General features: G+C 36.2%; 1 protein-coding gene and 1 pseudogene across 1 annotated transcript; both read left to right on the forward strand.

Annotated features, from left to right (window-relative positions):
• Positions 1-7,031: 7,031 nt before the first annotated feature.
• Positions 7,032-12,670, forward strand: LOC125472367 (wall-associated receptor kinase 2-like). The gene is made up of 3 exons (XM_048573682.1): positions 7,032-8,121; positions 10,525-10,698; positions 11,323-12,670. The coding sequence occupies exons 1-3, from the start codon at positions 7,209-7,211 to the stop codon at positions 12,549-12,551; spliced, it is 2,316 nt and encodes a 771-aa protein (XP_048429639.1). The 5' UTR covers positions 7,032-7,208; the 3' UTR covers positions 12,552-12,670.
• Positions 12,671-12,940: 270 nt separating this feature from the next.
• Positions 12,941-14,412, forward strand: LOC125472577 (annotated as a pseudogene).
• The last annotated feature ends 702 nt before the right edge of the window (positions 14,413-15,114 follow it).

The following is a 15,114-nucleotide window of genomic DNA, read 5'->3' on the forward strand; positions in this document are numbered from 1 at the left end:
TACAAATCTTAATTGACAGTTTCTTGAACTTTGTTGGGAATAGTCGAATTCCTGTGTTAATTGTCACCATGTCAAAGAATATTACAGAATCTGTGAAGATTGAAAATCTTTTCGGAATGCTTACTGTGAAGTTGCAAGATGATAATTTTGTTAAATGGAATTTTCAGTTTCAATCAGTCTTGTGTGGTTATGATTTGTTGGATTTCTTTACGAGAGATAATCCATGTCCACCAAAATATGTGATACATACTGAGACTGGTGTGACAAAAGAGATAACTACCTGCCTATAAGAATTGGGTGAAAAAGGATATGGCTTTACTTAGTTTGCTTATTGCAACCTTATCTGATGATGCTATGGATCATGTTATTGGATGTAAAACCTCACAGGAAGCATGGAGTGCTCTACAAGATCGTTTTGCTTGTCTCAGTATCCAGGATTAATCAGCTGAAGACTGAGTTCCATAATGCACAAAAAGGAGGGGATTTGATTGACAAATTTCTGTTGAAATTAAAGGCTACAAGAGATCAATTAATCTCTGCTGGATAAAAGCTATCTAAAAATGATCTGTTTATTGCTATTTTAATTGGATTACCACAGGAATTTGATATGATCAAAACTGTGATATTGGCAAGGGAAACACCAATCTCTTTGAAAGACTTTTGTGTACAGCTTCTCAGTGCTGAACTTACCATAGAATCTAGAGTCACAGCTCTTACAGGTTCAATGTTTGCAATGTATATGAATGGTGATAATGGCAATGGTCACACTAGTTCCTATCAAGCAAACGGTAGTTATCCGATGAAAGTTCAACCATGGGGGCAAATGGTTATCAAGGAGGTGAAAGTTCTAATGTGGGGGCACATGGCTATCAAGGAGGATATGGTTTTACTAGGTAGTAATCAAAGGCCTTTCAATACTCAGAATCGAGGGACATTCAGTTCTAACAAGAATTCCTATGGACACAACTCTTCAAAACATTACTTTGACAGCAAAAATAAGGGATTAAATGACAGTTTTTCTAATCAAGGTAAGAGTTCACAGTCAAGTTTCAATGGTCAGTCATCTATTGGTGGATCAAAGAATGGTTCAAATTGGCAGAGTTGGAATGGGAATACTACCTGTAGATCATCTATTACTCCTGAATGTCAAATATGCTCAAGAAGAGGTCACATTACGCTTAATTGTCATTTTAGGAGAACTAATAATAACAATCAATATCAACTCTTGGTATGTCAGATCTGTGGAAAGAAGGGTCACAATGCATATGGAGTGTTTTCATAGGAACAATTATGCCTATCAAGGGGCTCCACCACCTCCAACACTCACTGCCAAGTCTGCACAAGGTCCAGAGAGTTTCTCTCTAGTACCTAATGAGTCTCAACCACATGGGTTTTCTGCTGCTGATACATGGGTCCTAGATACTGGTGTTACGCATCATACGATAGCAAATGTCAACAATATGAATCAAGTCACTGCATACAACGGTGACGAGAAGATAATCATTGGAAATGGTCAAGGTTTGGATGAGAAACATATTGGTTACACTAAACTCATTACTCAAGATCATTGCTTATTCTTGAAAAATGTTTTGCATGTACCACATATCATTGTGAATCTTCTGTCAGTTAAGAAATTATGTTATGATAATGGCTGCTAGTCTATATGTGATGATAATGTGTTTTTCATACAGGACAAGGCAACCAATGTGATACTCTACCAAGGAATGAGTGATGGAGATCTTTTTACAATACCTGCGACTGTGTTTTCAAGATCTTGTTCTACGAATGAAAAGACAAAAGATGTGAAAGTTAGCTTTATGGGAAAGAAGATAAAGACTGCAATTTGGCATAAGAGGCTAGGTCATCCTTCTGAATAAGTATTGGCATCTATGTTGAAAGCAACAAAAGTACCAGTTAGTATAGATTCTTCTCATTCAATATGTACTTCATGTATTTCAAGTAAAATGTGTAGGGCAATATTTTCCTGTAAAACAAAGTAGTGCTACCTTTATGTTTGAAAGAGTACATTCAGATGTATGGGAGCCTTCTCCAAAGATATCAATTGAAGGATATAGACATTACATCAGTTTTATTGATGAGTATTCAAGGTTCTTGTGGATATTTCCTTTGGTTAATAAATCTGAAGCAATCTCTGCATTTATAAAGTTCCATGCTTTTGTATTAAATCAATTCAACACTGAGATTAAATGTTTGCAAACTGATGGAGGAGGAGAGTATATGAGTAAAGTGTTTGTCAAATTTTTGGAATCAAAAGAGATTGTTCATAGAATATCATGTCCATATACTCCTCAACATAATGGCATTTCTGAGAGGAAACATAGACATCTGATAGAGACTGCATTGACTTTAATGTTTGAAGCAAACTTGTCTCCATCTTTTTGGTTTCATGCTTGTTCATATGCAACCTTTTTTATTAATAGAATGCCAGGTAAAGTGTTACAAATGCAGTCTCCATATCAGATGCTATTTGGTAAGATCCCTGATATTCAGAATTTAAAAGTGTTTGGGACAGTTGTGTATCCATTTCTCAGGGCCTATAATGCAAATAAGCTACAAGCAAGGTCTGTACAGTGTGTTTTCCTTGGTTATGCTCTAGGGTATAAGGGAGTTATATGTTACAACATTGAAACAAGGAAAATGAATCAGTGTTTCCCTATAGAGTTCTGGTTAGTACCAAGTTCAGTAAAGATTCACAATTTTCATGTAGCAATTAGAGACCCATTGTGATTCAGGTTCCTATCCAGAATGTTACAGAAGCTCCAGGTATTCATAGAGACAATCACAGTGATGCTGCACATGATATGTCACTGTCTTTATCTGAAAATAATGCTCATTCTGTTGGTAGATTGAACTCGTTGGCTTTAGTATCTATTGCAAAACATTCATCACTGTCACAGGGTGCTTCATCAACTCATTATCCTCATCCGATCACTCCTAGCTCTCATGATGTATCACAAATGTTGCCTGTCCATAATGACATACTACTTGAGGCAATTCTACCCTTCTCATCTTCCATATCATCTACTTTTGGTGAATCAAGTAATGCTTCTGTTCATCCAATGGTCACTAGATTGAAGAGTGGTACAATACCACAGCGGAGTTATAAGGGATATTTAGCTACCTTGCCTGAACTTCAGTCACTTCAATTAACTGAAGACACTTACTTTGGTGGAGGTTTTTCCTTTTGGTTGTTAACAGTGATGCTGCCGAACCATCAACGTTCAGGAAAGCTGCTACAATGCCATAGTGGCAAAGTGCGATGCAAGAAGAGTATGACTCTCTTAGGGCTCAAGGAACTTGGGAATTAGTTCCACCACCTAGTGATAGGTCTATTATTGGCAGCACATGGGTATACAAAATAAAAAAAATCCAGATCGCACAATTTCAAGGTACAAAGCAAGGCTGGTGGCACAAGGTTTTTTCCAGGAGCAAGGTGTTGATTATTTAGAAACATACCAGAGTCAGAATTATCTTAGCATTGGCTACAATTAACCATTGGGATTTGAGACAGCTTGATATTAAAAATGCATTCCTGCATGGTGAATTGCAAACACAACCTCAGGGTTTTGTGGATATAACTAAGCCAACACATGTCTACAATTAACCATTGGGATTTGAGACAGCTTGATATTACACACAACCTCAGGGTTTTGTGGATATAACTAAGCCAACACATGTCTACAAACCAATGTTTTAAAAAACTAGCCTCGGGGCGCGCCTAGGGCGCCTTTGAGGCTGGGCGCTAAGGCTAACGCCTCTGTTTTGCTGGAGTGGGCGAAAGGCTTCGCCGGAGACGCCGAGGCGGCGGAGGCGCGCCTCAAGGCGTCCCAGTAAAGTTCAAAGGATAATCACGGAACTATCTGAGGTGTTTGAGCTCAAAGATATGGGCAGGTTGACATATTTTCTTGGTTTGCAGATCAATTACAGGTCAAATGGAGATATTTGTGTTAATCAGTCTAAGTATGTTAAAGATCTTCTTCACAAAGCTGGTATGGACTCATGTAAACCAGCATCAACACCATGCAAACCTCATAATCCTTTGCTTCTCACTAAAGGAGATACATTGTCAGATCCCAGTTTATATAAAAGCATTGTTGGATCACTGCAATATCTAACCTTTACAATGCCAGATATTGCATATGCAGTGAACACAGTGTGTCAATTCATGGCTAAACCAACTGAGGTTCATTTTGGGGCAGTTAAAAGGATATTAAGATTTTTAAAAGGAACTATGCAGCATAGAAACACATTCTCAACTAGTACAGAAGTTGGGATTAATGCATTTAGTGCTGCAGATTGGGCTGCAGACTTAAATACAAGGTCTGTCACTGGATATGTAGTTTACATTGGAAGTAAACCAGTTTCTTGGCAATCAAAGAAACAAGACTCTATGTCAATAAGATCTACAAAAGCTGAGTATAAGGCCTTAGCTCATACAGCCGCTGATATAGCTTCGATAAGAAATGTGTTAAAAGATATGGTTGTGGTATTGAATTCTTCCCCTATGATCTATTGTGACAACAAATCTGCCATTGCTCTAAATGTAAATCCAGTGTTTCATTCCAGGATTAAACACTTAGACACAGATTATCATTTTGTAAGGGAGAAAGTTCAAAAAGAAGATCTCTATGTTCAATACTTGTCAACTGAAGACCAAACTGCTGATATTTTAACTAAGGCGTTGCATAGTCCATCATTTCTCAAGCATTCTTTCAATCTCAAGCTAGGAAACCCAGTTGAAATTAAGGGGGATGTTGACTGATATACACATAAGCAACCTGTCCATCATTTCTCAAGCATTCTTTCAATCTCAAGCTAGGAAACCCAGTTGAAATTAAGGGGGATGTTGACTGATATACACATAAGCAACCTACCACATCAAGAATCCACATCAGCAAGGTCGTTATCCACATCAGCAAGTCTGTTAGTTAGATAGTTAGGATTGTAGGAAGCTATAAGGTGGTTATTAGTTTGTTAGAAACTTACTACAAAAGCAAAGAGCATGTATAAATAGAGAACTTCTCTCTGTGACTTGTATCTGATTTCATTCTGCAATATACAAAGCATTATTTCATTCTCTCTCTTCTTCTCTCTTTCTCTCCTTACATTTCTCTGCAATCTTGTCTTACTTTGCTCTTCTTTTTCGATTCATAGTATAGTGTTAAAGGATAGTTTAAAGTTTAAAGATTAAAATTCTACACACTTTCTAGCCCTAAATTTTCCTGAGAAACAAACGGAAAGTGAAAGAAGTCATACTTGGTCGGCGATAGCAGACGCGATCAGCGAGTTTGGCGAATCATGCTAGCAAAGATATCTGGTGAGAAAAGGAAAAGCAAACAGGGGCAAACTCTCTTTGCTGCCTGGATCACTGAAATTAGGGACGGCTAAAAACCCATAATTCAATCACTGAGAAAACATAGAAAAATTAAACACCAAAGAAATCAATCACTAAGAAAACATCAAAAACCAAAATCACACCACAACCCCCATAAAATTAAAAAAAAAAATTAAAATTAAAATATGGGTTTTATTTATCGGGTAGTGAATGAGTACAAGTACCACGAATGGTGCTGAGGACTAAATCAAACAACAGTAAAATTAAACCCTACTTTATTTATTTTTTTAATTCGAAAAAGGGAAGAGGGTAATGATTTTTCTTCGCAAACCTCTCTAACCCAATGAAGGATGCTCCTATCAAGTCCTTCAGTGAACTTATCTGTTCTGGGTTCTTCCTTTACCTGCACAAAAAGTCAAAAAATTAAAACCCACAAACCAAAAACTAAAAAAATAAATCAACTTTTTTTTTTCTCCAGAGATCCTGACAAAGAAAACTGAAGAGATCTCTCCACTGTGTTTCTAAGAGAGAGGTCGAAATGGAGGAGACGCTATCCAAAGGATGAGGAGGAAGGAGGAAGGAACCTGGAGAATGAGGGAAGAACAGCGCATCATTTCTATTTTTCTAGGAAAACGATTTGCATAAATTTTGATTGGTTCCGTCGTTTTTGGCAACAAAGTGAAAGAGAAAACGCCATTGAGAAAACTCGAGAACGGCAATGGGAGGGGATGCACCTTCTGAGATCAGTGAATGGAAGCAAATGGGCTTTTCCACAGCTTTCCACCACTTTTCTTTCCACGATGTAGATGTGGAGGAGGGAAAAAAAAATGCAATTACAGAAAATGGAAGGCAGAGAAATCTAACAGGAAAGGCAGTCGGAAGAACGCGTGGCCAGCAAGGACAAGGTGGTCCTTTCGCTGTGCAAAGGAGGCCACTCAACGGGAGACCAAGAAGAAACCGGGGGACAAATCTATCCGGACGCTGCTGATGAACAGTGCCATCCGAAATTGAGTTTTAATATATATATATATATATATATATGATTGATTAAACTTCTTACCGTGAGTATGGTGTAAGTCAGTGTTTTAAGATTAAAAACAAGAAAACAATATCTACAATTTAATTTTTTTAGAAACCAATAAAACGTTGATAAGTTCTTGCTCCACCATCAATCTTTTCGTTCTTGTTTTTACTCAAAACACTTCTATCAAGACCATCAAATCAAGTGATTTTGACCTTTAAAATTTCATTAAATGGTTAAAATTTATTATAATTTTTAAGAAATCAAAACAGATAGATCATTCAATAAAATTTCAAATGCCCAAATCACTTAATTCGGTGATCTTATTAGAAAAGATCGAAAGAGATCTCTTTCTTACTCAAAATACACAGACTATGCAGCCCTCACAAAAGTATTTCGACAACTAGTTTCTTAAAAAATAAAAAATAAAAAGAAAGAAAATAATCAATAAATTCACACCAGCAATCTTTCTTGACTTAACTTTAAATAATTAAATAAACTTGACTTGACTTTGCACAGTACCGTCGTTTATTGACTAATGACTCAGCACCAAGTCTTTTTTTATTTTTTTATGTCAAAACTAAGTACTAAGTCATAAACCGGACAAAGCCTAACGGTGGACTAGAACACTGACAGACAAAGTCAAGATGAGGAAGGCATGTTCCCCCAACACAAAATATGCCACCAAGCGTTTTAATCCCTTCCATATATATATTCCTACAGAAGGCCAACCTTCTTAATTAGCAGTTCCTTAATTTCTTGGATCCATCACCTGCTTGGATTTTCTCTATTACTGCTAGGATCTGCTCGACCCTTTTTAGTTAATACTATATGGCGTTATATAGGAGGATGCAGATTTTGCGTCTCTCTTTAGTAATGGTGGTAGCGGTTACAATTTTACTAGGAACTCCAACTCCAACAACAGCTCAATCTCTCCTTCCGCCTCAGGCACTGCCTGGCTGCCCTGACCATTGTGGTAATCTCACAATTCCATACCCATTTGGCATAGGCACTGGTTGCTACCTCAAAAGTCGGTTTAACATCACTTGTGAAAATTCCACTCAACAGCCAACAACACGTTTGATGACGAGCAATATCGAAATTACCAACATATCTCTTTATGACGGTGAGCTCCAAATACTACAGTTCGCAGCCAATGATTGTTACGATGCTCAAGGCAACTTGACCACACGGAACAATTCCAGGCTCCGGGTTCCTCCTCCTTACACCATCTCCGGAACCAAAAACATGTTTGTCGCAGTTGGATGCGACACATATGCGTTCTTTACAGGTTACCGGGGTGGACAAAAGTACACAACTGGGTGCATGTCCATATGTGACAATCTTGACAACGCTATCGATCAGCGGGATACTTGCTCTGGCGTTGGATGTTGCCAAACTAAAATCCCTAGTGGGCTGAAAAATCAGACTGTGACCTTGAGAAGCTTTAACAATCATAAGGATGTGTGGCACTTCAACCCATGCAGCTACGCGTTCCTTGTGCAAGAAGGCGAGTTCAACTTTAACAGTACAAGTTTTCGAGAACTAAACGATACAGCCCGGCTTCCGGCAATTATTGATTGGGAAATTGGGAAGGGGAATGAGTTATGTAATATTGCAGCTAAAAACGAGAGCACTTTTGCATGCAAGGCAAATAGCTACTGCCATAATCGGTCTTCAGGCTACATATGCCGGTGCCTGCCAGGTTACGAAGGGAACCCATACCTCCCGGATGGTTGCCAAGGTAAATAAATCTAGACACCATTTGACCATTTGACCATTTGATTATTATTATTATTATAAACAATTTTGCGTATATCAAAACATATTATATATATATATATGTATGTATGTATGCATGCATGTGTGTATGTGTGTATGCGTGTACGTACGTGTGTGTGTGTGTATGCATGTGCGTGTGTGTGTATGCATGTGCGTATATGTGTGTGTATGTACGTAGGTAGGTCTACTTATTTGATTATAGTTTAAACAAATAAATTTTCAATTTGCTTGACTTTCTTGCATATATGATTGTATTATTAGGATTTGGATCCATCCGGATTTAAATTGTGGGGATCCTAGAGATCCTCAGATCTTAACCATTTACTGTGCATCATGCGGTCAGAAATCATTTGATTTTTTTTATTTAAAATTAAATACAAATAGTACTTGACGAAAACTAACCTCACGATGTACGATAAATGGTTAGAATGTGAGGATATCTAAGATTCTCACAAAGTGAATCCAAAGAGATCCTCTTCCGTATTGTTAGGCTCATTGGGGGGTTGCGTTGAGGGATTCAGAACACTTTTGATCCCTTTATATCTTATTATATGTTGCAAAGTACTAGTAGTAAAAAACAGCCTTAGTCAGCAAATAATTGCCACTTTTGTTTGTGCCGTGTGTGGGGGGGATATGTGGTCCGCCTTTGTGCGACAGCTTGATGTGGTCTTGCCTTCAAGCAATGATTATGTGGTTTCATTTTTTCAACGAAGATTTTATGTAGTTTCACTCTCCAACGAAGATTGTGTGGCCTTGCTCATCAGTGAAAATCAATCTGTGGATTGGTATAGGTTTGTTACATATATCATTCTTGTGACAAATTTGTGTTGGTGCACCTGTGGTTGTGATATACGTGTAGGTTTTTAATTAATTGCTTGTTTGTGCAAATTCATTCCAAATCAATGTGTTGATCATTAAAGTATTGTTCCGATTGATACATTTGTATTTGTTTGTGATGATCAAGAAAATACTGCTATCGTTTCTTGTCAAAAAAAAAAAATTTGACACTTTTGTTGGGGTGACTATAATATTAATTAGTAAAGAAAAATTGTTCGTGGTAAATAGAAAAAGAATGCACTATGCAGTAATAATCTAGACGAACAATTTTTGTTACAGTGGTTTGAAGACATTAAAATAAGAATAAATTAAGTTTACATTTCTCTTTTTTTTTTGGGGTTTTTTTAAATGGGTCCAAAGTAACTAAAAATTGGACCTATTTCAAAAGTAAAAAATCATTAAAAATTGGACCTATTTCAAAAGGTAGTTTATAGAATTGGACCTATTTCAAATTTTCCCTTTTTCTTGCTCATCAATTAAATTTTTTTTTTCATTTTTGACAAGGTCTTTTAACTTTTGTCCATGTCATTATTTGAATATCAAATTATTCACATATCATCATATGTCAATTTTGAAAATAAAAAACTTATTAATCATTTCCAAATATATCTTTTTAGTATTTTTCATTTTTTTTAATTTGTACTCCTTTTAAAAATTTGTACCAATATTATTTTTAGCTTTAATTTGTACCCATAATTTTAAATTTTAATATGTACCGTATTTCTTAATTTAATATGGACCCATATTTTTGTGGTGAATGTACCCATGCTAATACCATGTATTTATTTTATACTTTAAATTATATCAGTAGTTATTTCTTAAAATATATTAATAATTACATGGGTGCATTAAAATTTTGTTTTTTTTTTTTTTTGGTAGAACTATGTGAAGAACAGTATTACTTTATTATTGATTTTTAAGTAATTATTGTAAAAGTATTATTTGAGTTTATTTAAATTTCATAATTTGTGAGATATTGAATACATAAATACAGGAGTTAAATTCCTTAAATGATGCTAGGAACCTAGATCAAAATATTTAATTAAACAAAGTTTCAATCTAACAATTAAATTGATTGGAGACTGAACCCAAAATAGTAGACCTTTAAAATCATATGTAAGCTTAGCTGGCCATGCCAAGTAGCCGCCAATTAGGCACAGATGCTGTTGCTCTGTGAAGATAGTGCCCACAAGCTAACAGTAATTAGAATCCCTTTCACCTGAGTCAACTGAGCACGAAATTCAAGTTGTTAAAATTTAATTCAACGGTCAAAAATAAAAGGTTTCATTAAAAGTTATAATAACTTTTAATGTTAGATCAAATTTCAAGAATCCGAATTTTTTACTCAGTTAGCTCAGGTAAAAAGGGTTCCGAAGAGGATTCCTTTCCCAGTAACACCCAATTACTAAATTTGCGGTGGATTGTCAAATCTGTGGGTACATGTACTGTTTCCTTTGGGCATTTCTCAAAAGTGGGATTTTAGTTTTACCTTTTGTTCATGGATTTAATTCATTCTTTTTCTTATCAGATATTGATGAATGCAAGGCTTCAGACTCCTGCAGTATTGGAACCTGCATAAATACAGCGGGAAATTATACTTGTGAATGTCCGAAAGGGTACAAAAATGACGATATGGATAAAAAAAGTTGCATCAAGGACAACGGTCGAGCAAAGCTCAGTCTCCTGCTTATAATTTCACTAGGTAATTATTTTACTTTTCTTTAGGCACGTGTTTTTATATATACAAAAGATATTGGTGGAGGAAAAAGTTGAACTCGGATCTTGTGTGCAAACTTAGTTACAAATCTCTTATTGGGTTGTTAGTTTATTATCTATCACATCATACAATCCTAGTCTAAAATTCTAAACGTGCTAATTTTTCTTTGAACAATTGCACTCAGATTTTGTTTACTCGACCATCTTTAGATCCAAAACTTTCAAACATATATTAGAAGTGCTCTCTAGAAGACAGATTTTCAAATCAAAATTGTTAATAATGTACCAATCAAAATTGGTATATACACTTTGTTATTGACATGATATTAAAACTGATATCGGCACTTTGTTAATAAGTATAATAAGAGTCTGTCTTGCCCAAAGAATGACTAATATTTACATACATATTCTTAGAAAGATCCATGCATGTACCAAATGAGTAAATATTCTCATTGTGTAGTATATGTCATTTTTTGTCACAAAATATCACTTTGTCCAAAACCTAATTTGTTCTAAACAAGAAAAGCACTAGCCAGACGACAAAAACAAGATTAATACATTGATGATTTGCTCTGTATAATTTCTTGCAATTTTGCAATCATCTTTGCAGGTGCCAGTGGAGGCTTCTTGCTTTTACTAAGTGGATCTTCTTGGATATATTGGGGAATGCAGAGAAGAAAGTTCCTCAAACTCAAAGAAAAATACTTTAAAGAAAATGGTGGCTTATTGTTACAACAAAAAATCGCTAGTCAAGGAGGCACTGTGGAGACAACAAAAATTTTCACGGCAGAAGAACTTGAGAAGGCAACAAACAATTACCATGAAAGTAGAATCCTTGGTGAAGGAGGCTATGGAATAGTTTACAAAGGAATATTAGCAGCAGATAACAATAAAGTGGTTGCCATAAAAAAGTCTAAAATTGGTGTCCCAACCCAGAAGGAGCAGTTTGTCAATGAGTTGATTGTTCTTTCTCAAATCAACCATAGAAATGTGGTGAGGTTATTGGGTTGTTGTTTGGAGTCAGAAGTTCCTCTACTAGTTTACGAGTTTGTCACTCACGGCACTCTCTTTGAGCACATTCATGGTAAAAAGAGGAAAGGATCATCATTTTCATTGGAATTACGACTCAAGATAGCAGCTGAAACTGCTGGAGCACTAGCATACTTACACTCCTCCGCTCTCATGCAAATTATACACCGAGATGTGAAGGCGACCAATATACTGCTAGATGAAAATTACACTGCAAAAGTGTCAGACTTTGGAGCTTCACGATTGATTCCTCTTGATCAAGCCCAACTTGCAACTTTAGTGCAAGGAACATTCGGATACTTAGACCCTGAATACTTCCTCACGAATCAACTAACAGATAAGAGTGACGTCTATAGCTTTGGAGTTGTCCTCATTGAGCTACTAACAAGCAAAGTAGCACTTTCTTTTGACAGGCCTGAGGAAGAGAGAAACCTAGCAAGCTTCTTTGTTTGCTTAATGGAGGAGGATCGCTTGAATCAAATTCTCGATGATGCCATAGTCAACGAGAGAAACATCGAGACACTAAAAACAATGGCCAATCTCGCAAAAAGATGTGTAAGGTTAAAAGGGGAGGACAGGCCAACAATGAAAGAAGTTGCCATGGAGCTGGAAGGAATGAGAATTACAGAAAAGCATGCATGGGGAAAAGCTGAAATTTTTTCAGAAGAGACTGAGTACTTACTTGGGACACCTAACTCAGATGCTTATCCTGTGGCTTTTAGAGCTGATTGTGGTCCTAGTACTGGTACAGCTAGTGAGAATGACAGCATTCAGATCCAGATGTTAATTCCATATGATGATGGAAGATAATTCACTGCTTCATATAATCAACTCAACATTGTTTGTCATTCTAGCCATAGTGAAATAATGTTTCTTTTCATCAAATAATAAGTGTAGCCACATTGGCTAGAGCAGATTTGCTTTCTCTATACACTCTAATTTGAAAATTCCTTTGCTGTAGTTTAGATTTTAGTTAAAAGTAAAGTATTGCTTGTATAAAAAAATATATATTATTTGTCATCATTTTGGAAGTTTTTATTTAGGGTATATACCAGAGCAGTAGGTGGTGGAGATCTCAACCTTGCACGTAAGAAGTGGCCCAACACCACGAACTAATTTCTTCTTCAAAAGGATTTGCATGGAATTTAGGGTGTGCATCAGAGCAGTTGGTCGGGGATACCAATTGTTTGACTGGTTAAATGACGTTGTGTATTGGAATTCAGTGTTTGAAATAACTACATCAAACTCAGAGAATGAAGAAAAATAATTATATCGAACTCAGAGAAAAGTATTTCAAAGAAGAGGGTGGAGACAACAACAATCTTTACAGCAGAACTTAAGAAGGGCACAGACAACTATTATGAGAGCAGAGTCGTCGGCGAAGGAGGCTTTGGAACAGTCTACAAAGGAATACTACCAGATAATGAAGTGGTTGCCATAAAAATGTCGAAAATCGGAGCTTCAACCCAAAGTGAGCAGTTTATCAATGAAGTTATCGTTCTTTCTCAAGTCAACCATAGAAATGTGGTGAAACTATTAGGTTGCTGTTTAGAGACACCGGTGTCATTACTAGTTTACGAGTTCATCACCGGGGCAACTCTTTTTTATCATCTTCATAGCATAAAGAGCAAAGAATCATCGGTTTCATGGGAGTTAGGATTGAATATCGCAGCAGAAACTGCCAGAGCACTAGCATACTTATTACTTGCGCTCCTCCACCTCCATGCAAATCATACACCAAGATGTGTAAACAACAAATATACTATTCGACGACAATTCCATAGCGAGTGTCGGACTTTGGAGCTTCGCGATTGATTCCTCTAGATCAAGCTCAAATAATAACTCTTGTGCTAGGCTAGGGTACTTGGATCCTAAGTACTTTCATTCGAACCAGCTAACAGAAAAGAGTGATGTCTACAGTTTCGAAGTTGTCCTTGTGCAGCTACTAACAAGCAAAATGGCACTCTCTTTTCCTAGGCCTCAGGTAGAGAGAAACCTGGCAAGCTTCTTCATTTGTTCCGTGGAAGAGGGTCACTTGACTGAAATTCTAGACGACAACAGTCACCGAGAGAAATATTGAGTCACTGAAAGAAGTGGCTAATCTTGCAAGTAGATTTTTGAGGGTGAAAAGGAAGGAAAGGCCTAGCATGAAAATGGTAGCAATAAAGCTAGAGGGGATGCGGACCTTGGGCCGCCTTGAATGGCTTATGCTGGAGGTGAGGGCTGGGCATTTTTTTAAAACCAAACCGACTGAACTGCTCGAAGAGCACCTGCGGCTGTTTGGTTTGGTTTGGTTTTTTTTCTTTTTTCTTTTTTTTAAATTTTTGGTGGCTAAAACGAACCGCACTTATCTTAATCGGTTTGGTAAGCGGTTCCAAAAATTCTTAGGCTACGGTTAATTGAACCGACCTGCATATATTTGATTTTAATTTTTTAATCATAATTAATACGTGTAGTAATATAAATAGTTAATTATTTACAAGTTATTGTGTTGGGAAATTTTATTTAAATTCATCTAACCTCTTTCTATACCCAATTGCATAATTACTATTAGGTACAAAATGAAATTAATAATAAAAATCAAATTTATCAATAGAGCCACATACTATAATTAAACCCCAGCATCACCACTTGTTTATCCTATGTTCATTCCGGCTAAAACCTTAATAGCTTTGATAGAGAAAAACAAGCTTTTCTATTGATGGATGGTGATTTTGAAGTTTTTAATCCTCCAACTAAGGTATGACTTGATTTATGGATATTTTATTTGTTTGCTTCTTTTTTGGATTAAATTTCATACTTTTTATATTATATTGTATTTGTTTTTCTCTGTCGTCTGTATGTGCCCCAAAACACCAGTGCAAGGACTTTTGATTAGTACTGCAAATACATAAAACTTGATTCTTGTTGCAAATAAAGGTTGCTCAACCTTAACCACGAACTAGCGGGTGGATGTCTTGCACCTTTTTTATTTGAAATAGCTCCAATTTGTTTATTTGTTAGCCCTATGTCACTTCAAAGTTTATTAAAAAGTACATGAAAATGCTCGATTTAAAAAGAACTGAATTAGAGCTTGCATAACATTCTCTTGGCAAATTCAAGTCTATGGAATGATCTCTTGGATCCCCAGTCCATGGATGGGTTGTGGTAGCAAAAAAAAAAAAAGCTGCCATGGAAATGCTAATCCTATACAACAGATGCAATTATAGAGGGGCAAAGGACGCCTCTTTAAAAAGAAAAAAAAATATTCAATTAGAAATGTTATTTTATAAGGGAATGGGTGTAAAGATAATTTAACATTTTGAATTGGGTATGAGATGGTAGTTTAGGTAATAAATTTGTGTTTAAAGAGATTTTAATTCTTTAATAAAAA

This window comes from the organism of the source record quoted next, unplaced genomic scaffold (assembly GCF_019419815.1).
Source record: "Pyrus x bretschneideri cultivar Hongxiangsu unplaced genomic scaffold, Pyrus_bretschneideri_v1 Contig7, whole genome shotgun sequence".
NCBI lineage: Eukaryota > Viridiplantae > Streptophyta > Magnoliopsida > Rosales > Rosaceae > Pyrus > Pyrus x bretschneideri.